We start from the raw sequence: 15,602 nt of genomic DNA on the forward strand, positions 1-15,602 counted from the left end.
AACATGCCTTCCTCACTGAGCTGAATCCTTTCTAGCTTTTGATTTAAAGCGAGAGATTTGCGACTCTTCCTCTCACCTGAGCACTTAGAGACCGTTGTAGGGTTCTTCTAAATTAGCCTCATTTTAATGTTGTGTTTTAGGGAATAGGGGACCTGAGAGGGAGAGAGATAGGAACTAGTGGTTGGTGGAGCAAGCAGAACACACGATTTATCTATTAAGTTTGCCCATTTATATGGTGTGGTTTGTGACACCCCAAAACAATTACAATAGTAATATCAAAGATCACTGATCACAGATTGCTGTAACAAATATAATAATGAACGGGGCTCTTGGGTGGCTTAGTCATTTGAGTGTCTGACTCTTGATTTCAGTTCAGGTCATGATCCCAGGGTCATGGGATTGAGCCTTGTGGGCTCTGTGCTGAGTGTGGAGCCTGCTTAAGATTGTCTGCCCCCTCTCCCCCTCTCCCCCTCTCCCCCTTTCCTCCTCTCCCCCTCTCCCCCTCTCTCCCCCTCTCCCCCCCTCTCCTCTTCTCCCCCTCTCCCCCTCTCCCCCCCTCCCCCTCTCCCTCCCTCCCCCTCTCCCTCTCTCCCCCCTCCCCCTCCCCTTCTCCCCCTCTCCCCCCCTCCCTCTCCCTCCCACTCCCTCCCACTGCCCTGCTCCCCTGCTTGTGTGCTCGCTTGCTTGCTCTCTCAAAAAAAGAAAGATACTAATAATGAAAAAGTTTGAAATATTGTGAGAATTAGCAAAATGTGACACAGACATGAAGTAAACAAATGCTGTTGGAAAAATTGTGCCAATAGACATGGTCCATGTAGGGTTGCCACAAACCTCCCATGTGTAAAAACACAGTATCTGCAAAGTGCAGTGAAGTGAAACACAATAAAATTTCATTATGATGTTGAATAAAAGTAGTAAGGGTGGGCAGGCACCGTATTGTCTTGTTTCTGATCTTAGAGGAAAGCTTTTAACTTTACACTGTTGTTTATGATGTCCTGTGGGCTTGTTGCATATGGCCTTTATTATGTGGAGGTACATTCCCTCTCCACCTACTTTGTTGGTGATTTTTATTATGAGTGGATGCTGAACTTCAAAATTGTATTTCTGATGGGCCTATTTCTTTTCAGCAGGCATATGGCTATGGTCCATACAGTGGTGCGTACCCTCCAGGAACTCAAGTTGTCTATGCTGCAAGTGGACAGGCTTATGCTGTACCCTACCAGTACCCGTATGCAGGTACCCCACGCCCACCTTCCATTCCTTATTTCTCTTCATTTACTGGGTGGATCTGTGAGGCCTGAAGGAATTGTATTTCTTAGTTTAAGGGTAAGTGAGCAGTGCTTCTGGTTATAGACCACAAATGATTCTACTATGCTTTAAAAAAAAAAAAAAGTTATGTATTTTTACGTTGTCTTAAAAAGTTGGAGTAGGCTTGTGTTTTTTTTTTTTTTTTTTATTAAAAAAAATTTTTTTACATTTATTTATTTTTGGGGGAGGGGCAGAGAGAGAAGGAGACACAGAATCCCAAGCAGGCTCCAGGCTCCAAGCTGTCAGCACAGAGCCTGACGCAGGGCTCGAACTCACAAATCACAAGATCATGACCTGAGACGAAGTCGGACAGGTAACCGACTGAGCCACCCAGGTGCCCCAGAGTAGTGAAGTAGTGAAGTTGTTAAAACTTCACTGTTGTATCCAGATTTATTCCCAAGGAGAGAATTTGTACCTACTGGTATTCACTTATATCCCATTTTAAACGATAACTTTCTCCTGTTTTTTCTCTTCTGGTAACATCCTTCAAATATTATCACTACTGAGGCGATACTCCATTTTGCAAGTGAAATAAAGGCCTGGAAGGTTCTTACATTTATTCCAGGCTTTTGATGCACTTCCATTTTTCACCTTACCTGAGGAAAATTGTAGTTGTGAGTAACTGGCCTGTGTAGGTAGCATCAAGTCCTGGGTGCAGTTTGCGTAGTGGGAGGTCTAAGGTGGAGGTGCAGGAGAGTGCTGGCTGTGAGGCCAGAGCCTACAGTCAGAATGAGGGGGCCCAAGAGCCCCCATCATGTGGTTGATGGACTGAAGAACAAGGCCACACCCAGAAGCCCAGAGAAGGGAAGTCAGGCAGAGGTGGTTGCAGTGGGCATGGCATATCGGATCAATGTATAAGTGAATGAAGCTGGCAAATAGCTTACAAGAGTCCTGAGCCCATAGAGCGGTTGGGAATCTGAATCTGAGGGCACTGTGAACAAACCTAGTGCAGTGTCTTACCACGGCAGTGGAAGAAGAATCTGTTGCCAGAGAGGTAAGTGGTCACTGATGTTAATCTCACAGAGAGGCCTAGGGCTGCCGCCCCCTGACTCAAAGTATCCTGCTAATTAGTGGTGGTTACTTTGGTGTCTCATAGGTGAGCATTCAATATGAGAGGTTCCCTGCTTATCTGTTCCTGCAATCTGATGTAGTTCACTTAACTAGCATGGACTGTGACTTTTTGACTTTTTTTTATGTCAAATTGAAAACTAATAAAATGATGATGCTAAAAAATGAAGTATTTGTTGGCCCTGTGATCTTAGCATAACTATTTTTGTTTGAATTACTTTCCCCATACAAAATAAATTTTTGTCATTGAAATCTTATATCACCTTTTGCATTTCTTTTCTCATTTTAAAATTCTGTGTATTCTGAGTGCTACATAATTTCCATAAGTATTTTTAATGACTGCATATTATCATAATGGGTGATCTTCTAATATTAACTGTTTACTTTTTCCTGTTTGCAGTCATAAATGTTGCTTTGAACATGTCTAATGATTTTCTTTTTCATTCCTGTTAAATCTTAGAATACATTTTTCATTTCTGTGTATTAAGTTAATGTGTTAAAGGGCATAAGACATTTATTTTTCTTTTGATACCATTGAAATTTAGAAAGCTTCTCAAACATGCAGAAGTATGGACAATAGTGTAATGAACTGTCATTTGTCCATTACCACCTTCAGCTAGCATATCATGCCTAATTTTGTTTCACCTCCATCTCCTGTCATCTCTGGATTGTTTTGAGGGAAATCCACACTGTATCCTTTCATCTGACAGTATTACAGTAAATCTTCATACCATTTATTTAATTTTTTTTAAATGTTTATTCATTTTTGAGACGCAGAGAGAGACAGAGCATGAGCAGGGGAAGGGCAGAGAGAGGGAGTCACAGAATCTGAAGCAGTCTCCAGGCTCTGAGCTGTCAGCACAGAGCTCGACGCGGGGCTCGAACTCACGAACTGCGAGATCATGACCTGAGCTGAAGTCAGACGCTTAACTGACTGAGCCACCCAGGCGCCCCAAATCTTGATACCATTTGCCCAGTTGATTCTCAGAACAGTTTGCCAGTTTCTTTCTTTCTTTCTTTTTTTTTTTTTTTTTTAATTTTTTTTTTTCAACGTTTTTTATTTATTTTTGGGACAGAGAGAGACAGAGCATGAACGGGGGAGGGGCAGAGAGAGAGGGAGACATAGAATCGGAAACAGGCTCCAGGCTCCGAGCAATCAGCCCAGAGCCCGACGCGGGGCTCGAACTCACGGAGCGCGAGATCGTGACCTGGCTGAAGTCGGACGCTTAACCGACTGCGCCACCCAGGCACCCCTCTTTCTTTCTTTTTTGAAGAAAATCTATTGTTATTATTTTTAATTATGGTAAAAAAAAACAAGTACCATAAAATTTACTTTTTTAAAAACCATTTTAATTGTACAGTTCAGTAGTGTTAAGTACATTCACATTGTTGTGCATCAGATTTCCAGAATTTTTCATCTTCCCATATTGAAACTGTACTCGTTAAACAACAACTTCCCTTTTCCTTCCTCCCAGCCCCTGATAACCACTATTATACTTTATTTTTCTGTGAATTTGGATACTTTAGACATCTCATATAAGTGGAATCCTATAGTATGTGTATTTTTGTGACTGGTTTATTTCACTTAGCATTATGGTTTTTTTTCTTTCTTCTTTCTTTTTTTTTTCTTTAAAGGAACTTTTATTTTTTTCTACTACTTCAATGATAGAATTGGAGATGTAGCCTGGTGGGGAGGAATCAATGATAGACTGAGTTTGAAAAGGGAATAATTTAAGACTGGTCCAACTGAGGCCAGAGACCATTTACATGAGAAGAAAGGCAAATGACTAATAACAAAAAATTCAGCTTCACTAATAAAGAAATGCAAGTTGAAATGAGATACCATTTCTGCTGATCACATTGGCAAAAATGAAGATATTCTTCAGTGTTGGTAAAATTTGCCAGTTTCTAACACTTCTAGGAAGTTCCTGAAGCACTGGTTTCTCAGTTGTCCTGAAAGATTGCCTATTGTTATTAGCTCTAAAAGTTTTGATACCCTCCTTGGGTCTAAAGTGGATCCTTAGGTTGCTTTAGTTTACATTTTTCTGCTGACTGGCAGAGATAAACATGGTGTAATTGTTTACAAACTTGATCTCTTTGCCTGTTTGTCTTGCAGTTGGTGGTTTTTAAGCCCTAGCCTACCATGCCATGAGAGCGAACTTCTTTCTTACTCAGCCCCCAGACCTCTGACTGGGGTAATCTCAACTGTTTCTTACTGTATAGAAGAGCAGATGTTTTGCAGAAGTGCTAGTAAAGGGAATTTCTGTAAATTGGATTCTTTACTTGCTCTTGCCTTTCTTCATAGAAAAAGAGATAGCACTCTCATGAGCACCCTCAAGATACTTGCTGCAGAGGGCAGAGTCAAGAAGTAGGTGGGCATTCAGCATTAGCATTGTGACCCATCTAGCAGGTATACTTGCTGTGGAGAGGGTGAGTTGAGTTTGTGGTCATCCCCCAGTAGCCTTGTCCTGATGACCAGATCGGAGCTTCTCAGTCCCTTTCTGGATACCCCAGTGCTTGGCCAGCTTCATGACATTATGTGGTCTTTAGACACCATAGTCATGCATATAGCAGGTTAAAGGCCTTCTCTCTTTTTTTAAAAAAAAATTTTTTTTTTAATGTTTATTTATTTTTGAGAGAGAAAGACAGAGCACAAGCAGGGGAGGGGCAGAGAGAGAGGGAGACACAGAATCTGAAGCAGGCTACAGGTTCTGAGCTGTTGGCACAGAGCCAGATGTGGGGCTCGAACCCACAAACTGTGAGATCATGACATGAGCTGAAGTCGGACGCTTAACTGACTGAGCCACCTAGGTGCCCCAAGGCCTTCTATTTAATATGATTGGAGCCAGTGGTCAGTCAGCCAATTAAAAAAGTACAAAGGGTGCTGTGTACACGCTATGAGTGTTCTGTTTTAATTTACCTGTGTTAGTGGACAGTGTTCAGCTGTCTTTTGACATGGGCTCTAGGATTTTGCTTTGCATTGGCTCCTTTGGTTGGAGTTTTCTTGTCTTGTAAACACTGTGCTCATGACCTATCACCGCATCGCGGTTTCCCTTGGTAAGTACAAACAAGTCTACGTTTTAAGATTCTTTTTTTAGTTTTTTAGTTTACTCATTTCCTTGCTCTGATAGTAATTTGTGAGTTACCTGCTTTTATTCAGTCCACCCTAAAGTATTGAACTTAGTTATCCTGGAAGCAATAGCTGCCTATTTCACATTCACATTTTGACCATTTATGTAAAGCTTAGTTAAGTTAGGTAATTACAGTACGTACAACTTAGAAATGTCCCCAGCTGACTTGGGTAAGGATTTCTCTTCCTGGTAGGAGCAGAGGCAAGCAGGAGCTGCAGGAGAGGTCTCTCCTGGTCATGTAGTGCAGGAGGCCCTTGATGTGATCTACTGAGGGAATGTAGATTTAGATTGTCCAAGGGATCTTCTAATTAAGTCAGCTTGCAAGTTCCTACTATCCTACATTTCATAGTTCCATTTGCCTAATTGAAAACTTTTAAATTTCAAGGCAGTGAAAGTAAATACTACTAGTTCACCAATTTTGAAAGGTAAACATTGCATAAAACATTGTTTGCTTCCAGTGCTGTTACCTGTACTTGATCAGCCCTTTGTTTATAATGGTGTCATTCTGTGCAGCTTTGGTGTTTTTTCTTTTCTCTTTTATTCTCCTCCATCATATTTGAGGTATTAGTGGTTTATGAGTGCACACTTGTAGCCTGAGTGCCTGGGTTTGCATGCCCTTATTGCCATTAACCCCTGTGTGCCTCACTTTTGCCCATCTGTAAAATGGGTATAATAATAAACTCATCTCATAGGGTTGTTAGTATTAAGTGAGTCAGTACATGTAAATGCTTGTAGTACTGTAATTGCTTAGAGTACTAAGGACTTCTAAGTGTTAGCCTTTATTTTGCTGTTGGTTTTCATCTACATATACACATTACTGTTGTATTAGTTTCTTGCTCCCGTAGGGTTGAACTGTTAAGGGAACAGCAGGTCAGGGAGGGAAGTTAACATTATTTATATTTGAGTAATTTTAAAGCTAATTAGCTGTTAGATAGTATAGCTGTGAAGTATAGAACAGAACAAATAGTACATTTCCAGTTGTAAACTTTAGTCATGCAAATTAAATATTAAAGTTGTTTAAAGTTTGCTTTTTAGAAGGTTTCCCCTTAACGTAAGTATTTTCCCCCATAAAGACCTATGAATGAGCAAGTTTTATTAGCAGATTTAAGGTTTAATTTAAAAATGGTTTACATGAATATCAAGAAGCTAATTAGCTTTTAAATAGATTTTTCATTTTCAGCTTTAGGTGCAGATTCTTGCCTCTCACGATGCAGGCTCTGTGTATCTCCCATGCTCTCCTGTATCTACCTGTCATCCTAATAAGTGTGACTGGAGGGGAGAAGTGGACATTGGGGACTGGAGCTTACAGCTGCACTAGGACCCTGGCTGTTTGCAGCGTTTGGGGGAAGGCAGAAGTGGACAATGGGGACTGGAGCTTACAGCTGCACTAGGACCCTGCTGTTTGCAGTGCTTGGGGGAGGGCAGAAGTGGACACTGGAGACAGGAGCTTACAGCTGCAGTAGGACCCTGCTGTTTGCAGTGTTTGGGGGAGGGCAGAAGTGGACATTGGGGACTGGAGCTTACAGCTGCACTAGGACCCTGCTATTTGCAGCGTTTGGGGGTTTGGACCTTGGAAAGTTGAGCACCTTGGTTTCCTCTTACTGCAGTCTTAGAAACAGTCACCGTGGCCTGTTCTGGGGGAGAGCCGGGAAGCACCCACTCAGCGACTCCACACACCTGTTGAGAGGAAGACAGCACTGTAGGGGAGGGATGCACATGCAGGGAGATGTGACCTCTGCCACTTCAGGGCACACTGTCTTTATGAGGGAATGTTGGACTTCACAAACTGCTCCTCACAGCATCTGCTTTTTCACTTCTTTTTTAGGACTTTATGGACAACAGCCTGCCAACCAGATCATCATTCGGGAGCGGTATCGAGACAGCGACAGTGATCTGGCACTGGGCATGCTGGCCGGAGCAGCCACCGGCATGGCCTTAGGGTCTCTGTTCTGGGTCTTCTAGAGTCCTTCAGATCTGGATGTGCATAGCTTCTGATACCCTGTGTGCAATAATATAATTTGCAGGGCATTTCTGTTGGTGATAAATGTTTTTAATAATAGTTTAATTGTTCTTTTGAAAGTGATGACATCATAGTTCTAACTAATCCATACATGTACTGTAGAGAAGGCTTCTGATTTGTGTTTAGCTAAAACATGGAATCTCTGGGGCACTGGCTCATTCCAGGAGTTTCATTCTAGAACTCTTGGAATACCTTATTTTGGACATACCTATTTAGAATGGCATTTTCTTTTCAGAGTTAGGTATAGTGCTTAAGGGATAATTTAGTGTTCTGTTTATATATGGTGATGTATGAGTGAGCAATGTGGCAAGGAGAACTGCATCTTCTTTCTGTTTAACATTGAACTTTGAAGCCTTGGATCAGAGCTGGCTGCATGTAACTTCAGGAGTTGTGGACTGGTAAGCAACCAGGAACTTCCCTGAGGCAGTGGGGTGGTATCCCCAGGACCTCTGGGGCCAGCAAGGCTGACTGCTCAGGATGATGGGGTAGGGTCAGCCCCCCTCCCCGCCCTCCTCCCTCCCCACCTTCCTCCCCACCTCCTCTTAAAATGATGCTTCTTCATTTTATTCTTTGTTTTTTTGGTATTATCCTTGGAAAATATCCCATATTAGGAATTGGCTTGAGCCTCAAAGTTTTATCCTTTAAAACTTGAAGAAGCCAAAACAGTTTGAAGTATGTGGAGGTAGATGTGCTTTATTCAGAGAAGACCCTATGTTTTTAGTGTCTGCTTTGGATATTTTTATTGCCACATCAGCCTACTTATAGCTTATTTTGGTACTTGTTGTGTGGTATTAAGAGTGGTGAGGAAATGGAATGAGAGCCATACTTACAGTGTGACTGTGTCAGGCCTCTGGGGATCACACTGTGCAGAGGGTGCTCTTTTCCTCTCTTCTGTCCTTCTGAAGAGCAGGTGTCCTGCTTTGTGCAGGACTGGGGCACTGTGATTGTCCCCCAAGCACTGGGGTTCATGGAGCCCTGGTGATGTATAGTGGGGGCTCTTGGGACCATGGCTGTTGGGGAGACTCAGGTTACAGATGGGAAATGATTGCCTAAGGACATGAATGACCTGTCAAGGTATCACTCAGCTTGACCAGGACATGGGCTTTGTTTTTATTCCTGACACAGAAGCTTAAACCATGTAATTTTGAGCCCCAGCTATGTGTGAAGCTCTGGAAAACCTATAATCCTGCACTTCTGTTATTTCTTTATATGAATTTGTAAAGCCCAAAATTAGTCCAGTCTCCTGTCCCGCAAGCTTTAAAAAATGTACTTCCACCAAGGCAGTTTAGCACAGTAACAGTCCCTACGCTGGCACTGCAAAATACACTCCCTAGTAGCACAAATTCTGTTTTTATTTTCTGTGGCCAGTTACATACATAACTTGTTTCATAGGTCAACTGACTCCATCTCTGAGCAGACTTAAATAGATCTCCATATGAAGCCATCTGCCAAACGACCTTGATGTCAGGTCTGTTTTCCTGGGCAGTTCTGCTGAATTTACACTGTAGAGTCTGTTTCTAGTTGAAAGGAGGTGCACTTGACTGTCACCCCTTTGGATATTTGAGACAGTGGAAAATTGCCAACTGTGATTTGTGACAAGGTTGGTTTTGATGATTAAAAATGTTGCTCTTATGATTTTACATCCTTTGTAGTAACAATGGCTTTGTTTAGGTGATAGTCATTATTAAGAGCTGTATGCTTTACTAATAAAATATTAAACAGTTTTTAATGTGGTATTGGGGTATTGATTTTGAACTTGGAGTTCCTGGAACCACAGGGTACTGAGTTATGTTGCTGAAATGCCTGGGAAGCAGAGTCCCCCCTCTGACGGAAGGGGCAGGTGTAAACTGAAGCTTGGGCACGTGTGTGCACTCTGTTGGCCAGCCCCATTGGGCAGCCACAGTTGAACCTGGAAATTCAGTGTTGCCAGTGACTTGATGCTGTTAGGAAATGCATAGTAGGTATAAAGATGGGCTGAGATACTTCATTTCCTTGGTCCAATTTCTGTAGATGCCAGCTTTGTGATTGCCTCAATTTAGGTAATCCTAAATCAAAAAAAGTTAGATGAGGTGGAAGGAACTTGTTCAGGTGTGAGTGAGCTTTTCTCACTTTCATGTGTGAAAGAAGTTGCCCACTGACATTGCACACATGCCAAGCTGATTGTTTTTTGGTTACTGGAGTGAACTTCAGAGTCTGAGATAGTAAGGAGAAAAGAGAGACCAGTGGCTGTGTTTCAGATGATCATCCTGAAACAGGCCAGACCTGGACCCAAGACACTGTCTCAACCATGGTTGAGACGAATGGCCTAAGTTTATTTTCTACATCAGTTATGATCCTGTTTCATTTTTCTTTCTCCTTCCCAGGTTTATGTAGACACAGGCATGGAATGCAGTTCCATTTCTTCCCCCCCTAGAATTGATCTGTTTTCTGATTGCTTCCCTCTCATATTCTCTTGTGTCTACAGAACCTATTTTCCCTGTATATGCAAATTGTATGTTTATAAGTGAAAATGTTAATACATTAAATGGTTAACCTTAAAGCAGGTTGCATTGTGACTTGTTTTTTTAAATTAAATTTAGTTAAACTAAATAAAACCCAGCTTACCTATTTCTTCCACTATCCACCCCCACTTCTGGCAACCAGCAATCCATTTTTTAAAAAAATTATAGTAACACACTGTCAGTTTTTTCTGCTACATCATGGGCAATAAGAATGGCAGTTACTGAGTGGGGCACCCAGGTGGCTCAGTTGGTTAAGTGTCTGACTTTGGCTCAGGTCATGATCTCACGGTTCATGATTTGGAGCCCCACGTAGGGCTCTGTGCTGACAGCTTGGAGCCTGGAACCTACTTTGGATTCTGTGTCTCCCTTGCTCTCTGCCCCTCCCCCACACGTGCTCTGCCTTTCTGTGTCTCAGAAATAAATAAACATTAAAAAGAAATTAAAAAAAAAAGAAGAATGGCACTTACTGAGAAATCCCTGAGTGCTGGGGATTGTATTATCACATCAGAAAAGAATGACTCATTAGATTCTTACAGTAACTCTATGAGGCACTATTGTCCAGGTTACACTGGATGAAACAGGCTCAAAAGTTAAATATTTTTCTCAGGAGCACACAGGTAGTAAGTGAAATGGGTTTATATCTGATATGAAAGCATATTCTTTTTCCTTATGCCATGTCCTATAAAGGTGTAATTTCCACAGGAACATATGGATGGCATGTGTAGTAATACTTGTAAGGTGACTATTAGAAAACTGATCATCCTGAACCAGATCCACTTGGCAGTGCAGATTCAGTAACTTCTTCCAACTACATGTCTTTGGTTGCATGACTGTATTCTTTTTTTCCCTTTCCCCATCCCCAAATTAAATCTCTAGATCCTGAATTACCACAGTTTCCTCTGGGCTAGTTTTTCTGTTTACCTCACCTATTGCAAACTTTGATTAAATGGTGATGTGTGGTTGTGTGTTACAGTTTAAGATGAGTTTTATTTATACCAGAAACTTTGAGTCTCTTGGTTTCATTTCTTTAGAGAGCAATCCTCCAGTATTTTGCCAGGAGACACTTTCTGGGTGTGGAGAAGGGTAGACACTCCACACACAGACCACAGCCCTTTCCTTCTCCAGCTTGACTTTATCGTCATCTGTCATGCTGACCCCTGCTGCCTCCAGCTGTATAAAAATTTTGTTTTTGAATAAGTTATACACAGCACCAGAATTTTTTTTTTTTAATTTTTTTTTTTCAACGTTTATCTATTTTTTTTGGGACAGAGGGAGACAGAGCATGAACGGGGGAGGGGCAGAGAGAGGGAGACACAGAATCGGAAACAGGCTCCAGGCTCTGAGCCATGAGCCCAGAGCCTGACGCGGGGCTCGAACTCATGGACCGCGAGATCGTGACCTGGCTGAAGTCGGACGCTTAACCGACTGCGCCACCCAGGCGCCCCCCAGAATTTTTTTTAAAAACAAAGATTTAGTAATGGGTTAACCATCTGCCCATTTCCTACCCTTTCTTGAGAAGAGAGGTTCTCTCTTCTTATGAAGGTTTATCTTTCATGTTATCCTTCATGCATATATAGTCTAGTACAAAAAAATACTCTTATTTTTCTCCCCTTTTTACACAGAGGTTGATATATACACCAGTGGTACCCAGACACTTCAGTCGCAGGATCCTTTTACACTATTAAATTTTTAAGGTCTCCAAAGAGCTTTTAAACATGAGTTATATTTATCGATATTTTCCATATTATGAAATAAAATTGAGACAATTAGAAACTTAAAACCTATAACATAGAATTTACAAAAATTATTTTCCAAACCAAAATCTGAGGCAAAGCATTTTCACATTTGAAGATATTTCTTTAGCATCTGGTTTAATAGAAACCAGCTGGATTCTCCTGTATGTTTCTGTGTTCGGTCTGATTTGATTTGTTAGTTGAGGCATAGAAGGAAATATGGCTGCACATAGACATGTAGTTGGAAAGGGAGGACTGAGCAGACCCCCTGAAAGGGTCTTGGGTACCCTAAGGAGTCCTTGGATCATACCTTGAAAACTGCTGATGTATGTATGCTATTCTTTACCTCTTTTTTTTTTTTTTCCCTGACTTAACATATCTGAGGTGTTTCCATGTAGTACTTAAAGAACTTCCTCATTCATTTGATTTATCCTATAATTCCATCCAGTACCCATTTGACTTTTGCTATTGCTAACAATGCTATAATGAAGGATATTGTTCAAAAGTTTCTCATCCTAGTGTGGGGCTCTTGAAGGGGTTGTGTTCTTGTTGGCTCTGTGGAACTCATGGATGATAAGCTTCTCTGGAGCATAAGACCTGGAAGTGGGAGTCTGTGTCACTGTATGCAGAGGCTGACTGCTGTGATAAGCCACTTGAGATCTCAGGAGCTGAGTGCTGAATGCTTTACTGTTCAAGTCCTAGTCCTGTGGTTGATTTCCCCAGGCTATCATTTAGGGACCACACTGGTTGTCTTGGAGTCCTTCGTGGATGCTTTGGCATCCTGCTGGAACAGAAAGGTGGTGAAGATCTACCCATTCTTCAGCTTGGCAGTGGTGCTCCAACTTTAGACATTCCAGTGGTAAGAGCTAGTCACACGGCCCTGGCTACACAGTGTAGTCCGAGTTCAGGAGCAATCTGTCCTGATGACAGTTGCCAATGAACATCCAGTGAATGGCAGATAACAATGGCCAGTTATCCTTGACACTCAATGGAAATCAGTTTATATTAACCCTCAGTTGCATAGTATTTACTGATTGGTACAGTAGGTGGTTGCAAATTACATGTAAATTGTTGGTTCATACAACAGAAACATCATTGCTCACAGATTTTGTTCTTGTTCAATTATTTCTTTCCCTACTCCCCAGTTGACAGGCAGCTTGGGGCCTAGGGGAGGAGAGTCCCCCTTCCCAGCAAGGAATGTGGTCATTTCACTCATTTGTTCTTTAATACCTTAAACTCATTTATCACACCAAATAGTGGGCTTTGTGGCAGATTACATCATTGCCCCTGATTGTTCCTCCTCCCTTCGCTGAGAGAGTTTTACATTTTTGCTTGCTTCTGTGTGACTTACCTTGTCTCCTCAATCACTGGGAGGAACAGACCTCTCTGCCTCACCAGGGGTATGGTGTGTGGCATGAATTGGCTCAGGAACATGAGTGTTCTCATCCAAACTATAGAGCCCAGGTACTGATAACAAGTGCATATCCCTGGGGCTCAAGTCCGGAAAGGCCAGAGGGGTTCAGGGTAGACTGGAGTCTTCACTTTCACCAAACCCCAGGGTACTCCTTCCAGCCTCAATGCCCCAGTCCCAGGGTCCCCAAGCCCTGCCTCCCCAGAACACTTATGCCTTCCTCTCTTCTCTGCCAGGGGCACCTCCCTTCCATCCTTGCTGTGCCTAGGGAGATTTTCTGCCCCTTCCGGGTGAAAACAGCAAGGAGGAGAGTGACACAGTGGGAGGCAGGTGTTTGGTACACTTTGCATGGCTCTCTGGCTGTTCCTCTGCCTGGCCAGTGGTAAGTCAGGTCAGAGGCACCCCCTGCCCCCCCAGCCCCGAGTCCTAGTCATCCAGATGACATTCCTTAATTAAGCAGGGCCATTCCCCTAGTGGGCAGTGAGCCTTGGGCTCTCCTGAGCAGCCAACCAGGCAGGTTCCTACCTGGTTCTTCTGGTGATTGTCAAGAGGCCAGGTGAGCATGTCATGGGCACAGAGAATGTGTGCCAAGCACAGTGGGAGGCTGAGGCCTTGGATCCTTGCGGGAAGGTGGGGGTATGGTCCCCATACCCACAGGCTGTTCATCCCGGTTCCCAGGAGCCACCTCTCATGCCACGATGGGGGTGGCAGGTACAAGGCAGATGTGAAGGAAGGACCGCGGGAAGGACTTTGGGGGCTTCCCCAAGTCTAAGTATAATAATGACAGAACCAGCCCCCAGACACATAGCAGGAGCCCGGATGTTCCTTCTCTTCCCCTCCATTCCTTTCCTAAACGAGGAAAGGAGTGTGAGTGTGGTCTCAGACCACCAGCATCCCCCCTCCCCCAGAAACCTACTGGAAATGCAGACTCTACGGGCACCTGAGTGGCTCAATCAGTTAAGCATCTGACTCTGGAGTTTGACTCAGGTCATGATCTTACTGTTCGGGAGTTTGAGCCCCATGTCGGGCTCTGAGCTGCCCACACGGGGCCTGTTTGGGATTTGGTCTCTCCCTCTCTCTGCCCCACCCTTACTCATGCTCTCTCTCAAAATAAATAAACTTAAAAAAAAAAAAAAAAAAAAAAAAAAAAGAAAAGAAAAAAAAAAGAAATGCAAACTCTGGCTCAGCCCAGACCTGAATCAGCAACTCAGCCCTCAAGTTGATTCCACGGCAAGTTCAAGTCTTGAGAACCATTGGCCTAAAATAGACTTCCTCCTCCCACCCTCTCCCACCCACTCTCTCCTTCTCTCTTTCTGTCCTTCCCTCAATCTCTCCCACCCCACCCCTTCTCCGCCTTTCTCTGCCCCCTGTCCCACTTCTCTGCTGGGGAGCAGCTACACTTCCTCCTTGCAGCAGCTGGTTCTGAGAATCACCACTGGGTGTCAGAGCAGCCTCAGGAATGTCTCTGCTGTCAACCCCTCCCAGGCCTGCCCTGTCTCCCAGGGCTCCCACACTTAGCCCCAAAGAAGACATGCTTGGATCGTGGTGTGGGTCTGACTGCAGAAACAGAGCCCCTGTACTCACATTCCCGCTCCCTGCTCACTCCCCTGGACTGAGGCCAGTGCTCCATGTTCCCATCTTCTGTCTCCAGTGTTTCGGGGCTGAGGAGGCCTTAGGTGCCGTCCCTAGAGGAGAAGGGGCTTGCTGAATGTCAGTCACTCCAAGACTGTCTGGGTGGAGAGTGTTTCCCTGTCCTTTCCTAACTCCCCAGGGTGAGCCACATAGGCCCTGAGGAGGGGAATCTGGTAGTGTCTGTGTAATGGGGACAAGGACAGCCCCCAGCACCATGTAGGCTGTCATGAAGGATGTGAGGTTCATGCCCAACTCTCACTCCTCCCAAGGTGCCTCTCTCATGCTGGCCCTCCCTCCACAAAGCTTCTGCAAATTCCAAGCTTTGAGTCCATCTGTGAGCCCTGGCCTGGGCCTCCGAGGCCCTGAGGACCCTCCATACAGGTCTAGTCTACACAGTTAGGCCCTGTCTGTCCTGCCACTGTAGGCCCTGTCTGAGGCCCTGTCCAGCCTTGTGGTTGCTGCTGCCTCCACATGAAAGGGCAGTGTGCCTCCTGAATGCCCCCCACCCTGCCCCGAGGCTATGCCCACAGACCCACTCAAGTCTTCCCCTCTATTTTAGGCCAGAGTACACCACCCATGCACTCAACACACACTGGGCTCTGCTCAGTGCTAGGCACTGGGGCATGAGACTAGAGAGACCAGGTTGTTGCCTTGTGGAGCAACCACCCCAACTTAGTGGGTGCTGCACAGTGCTGGGAGGGGCTGCATTGGAGGGCAGGGGTTATGCTGGGTTTCCAGACTATGGTGGAGCCATGAGTGGCTTTAGCAGGGTGGCTCTGGGGACAGAGAACTTGGAGA

At 44.0% G+C, this 15,602-nt stretch overlaps 1 protein-coding gene across 4 annotated transcripts in view; it reads left to right on the forward strand.

Annotated features, from left to right (window-relative positions):
- The window catches only part of PLEKHB2 (pleckstrin homology domain containing B2), a 43,336-nt gene extending 33,270 nt beyond the window's left edge, over positions 1-10,066 (forward strand). For 3 of the 4 annotated variants that reach the window (XM_045479338.1, XM_045479342.1, XM_045479340.1), the window contains 2 exons: positions 1,128-1,236; positions 7,333-10,066. In XM_045479338.1, the coding sequence (XP_045335294.1) occupies positions 1,128-1,236; positions 7,333-7,469 (246 nt within the window). In that variant the 3' untranslated portion in view covers positions 7,470-10,066. The remainder of the gene's footprint in view (positions 1-1,127; positions 1,237-7,332) is intronic. The other variant, XM_045479339.1, reaches the window with a different exon arrangement.
- The last annotated feature ends 5,536 nt before the right edge of the window (positions 10,067-15,602 follow it).

The sequence above is a fragment of the Leopardus geoffroyi genome, chromosome C1 (assembly GCF_018350155.1).
Source record: "Leopardus geoffroyi isolate Oge1 chromosome C1, O.geoffroyi_Oge1_pat1.0, whole genome shotgun sequence".
NCBI classification, from domain to species: domain Eukaryota; kingdom Metazoa; phylum Chordata; class Mammalia; order Carnivora; family Felidae; genus Leopardus; species Leopardus geoffroyi.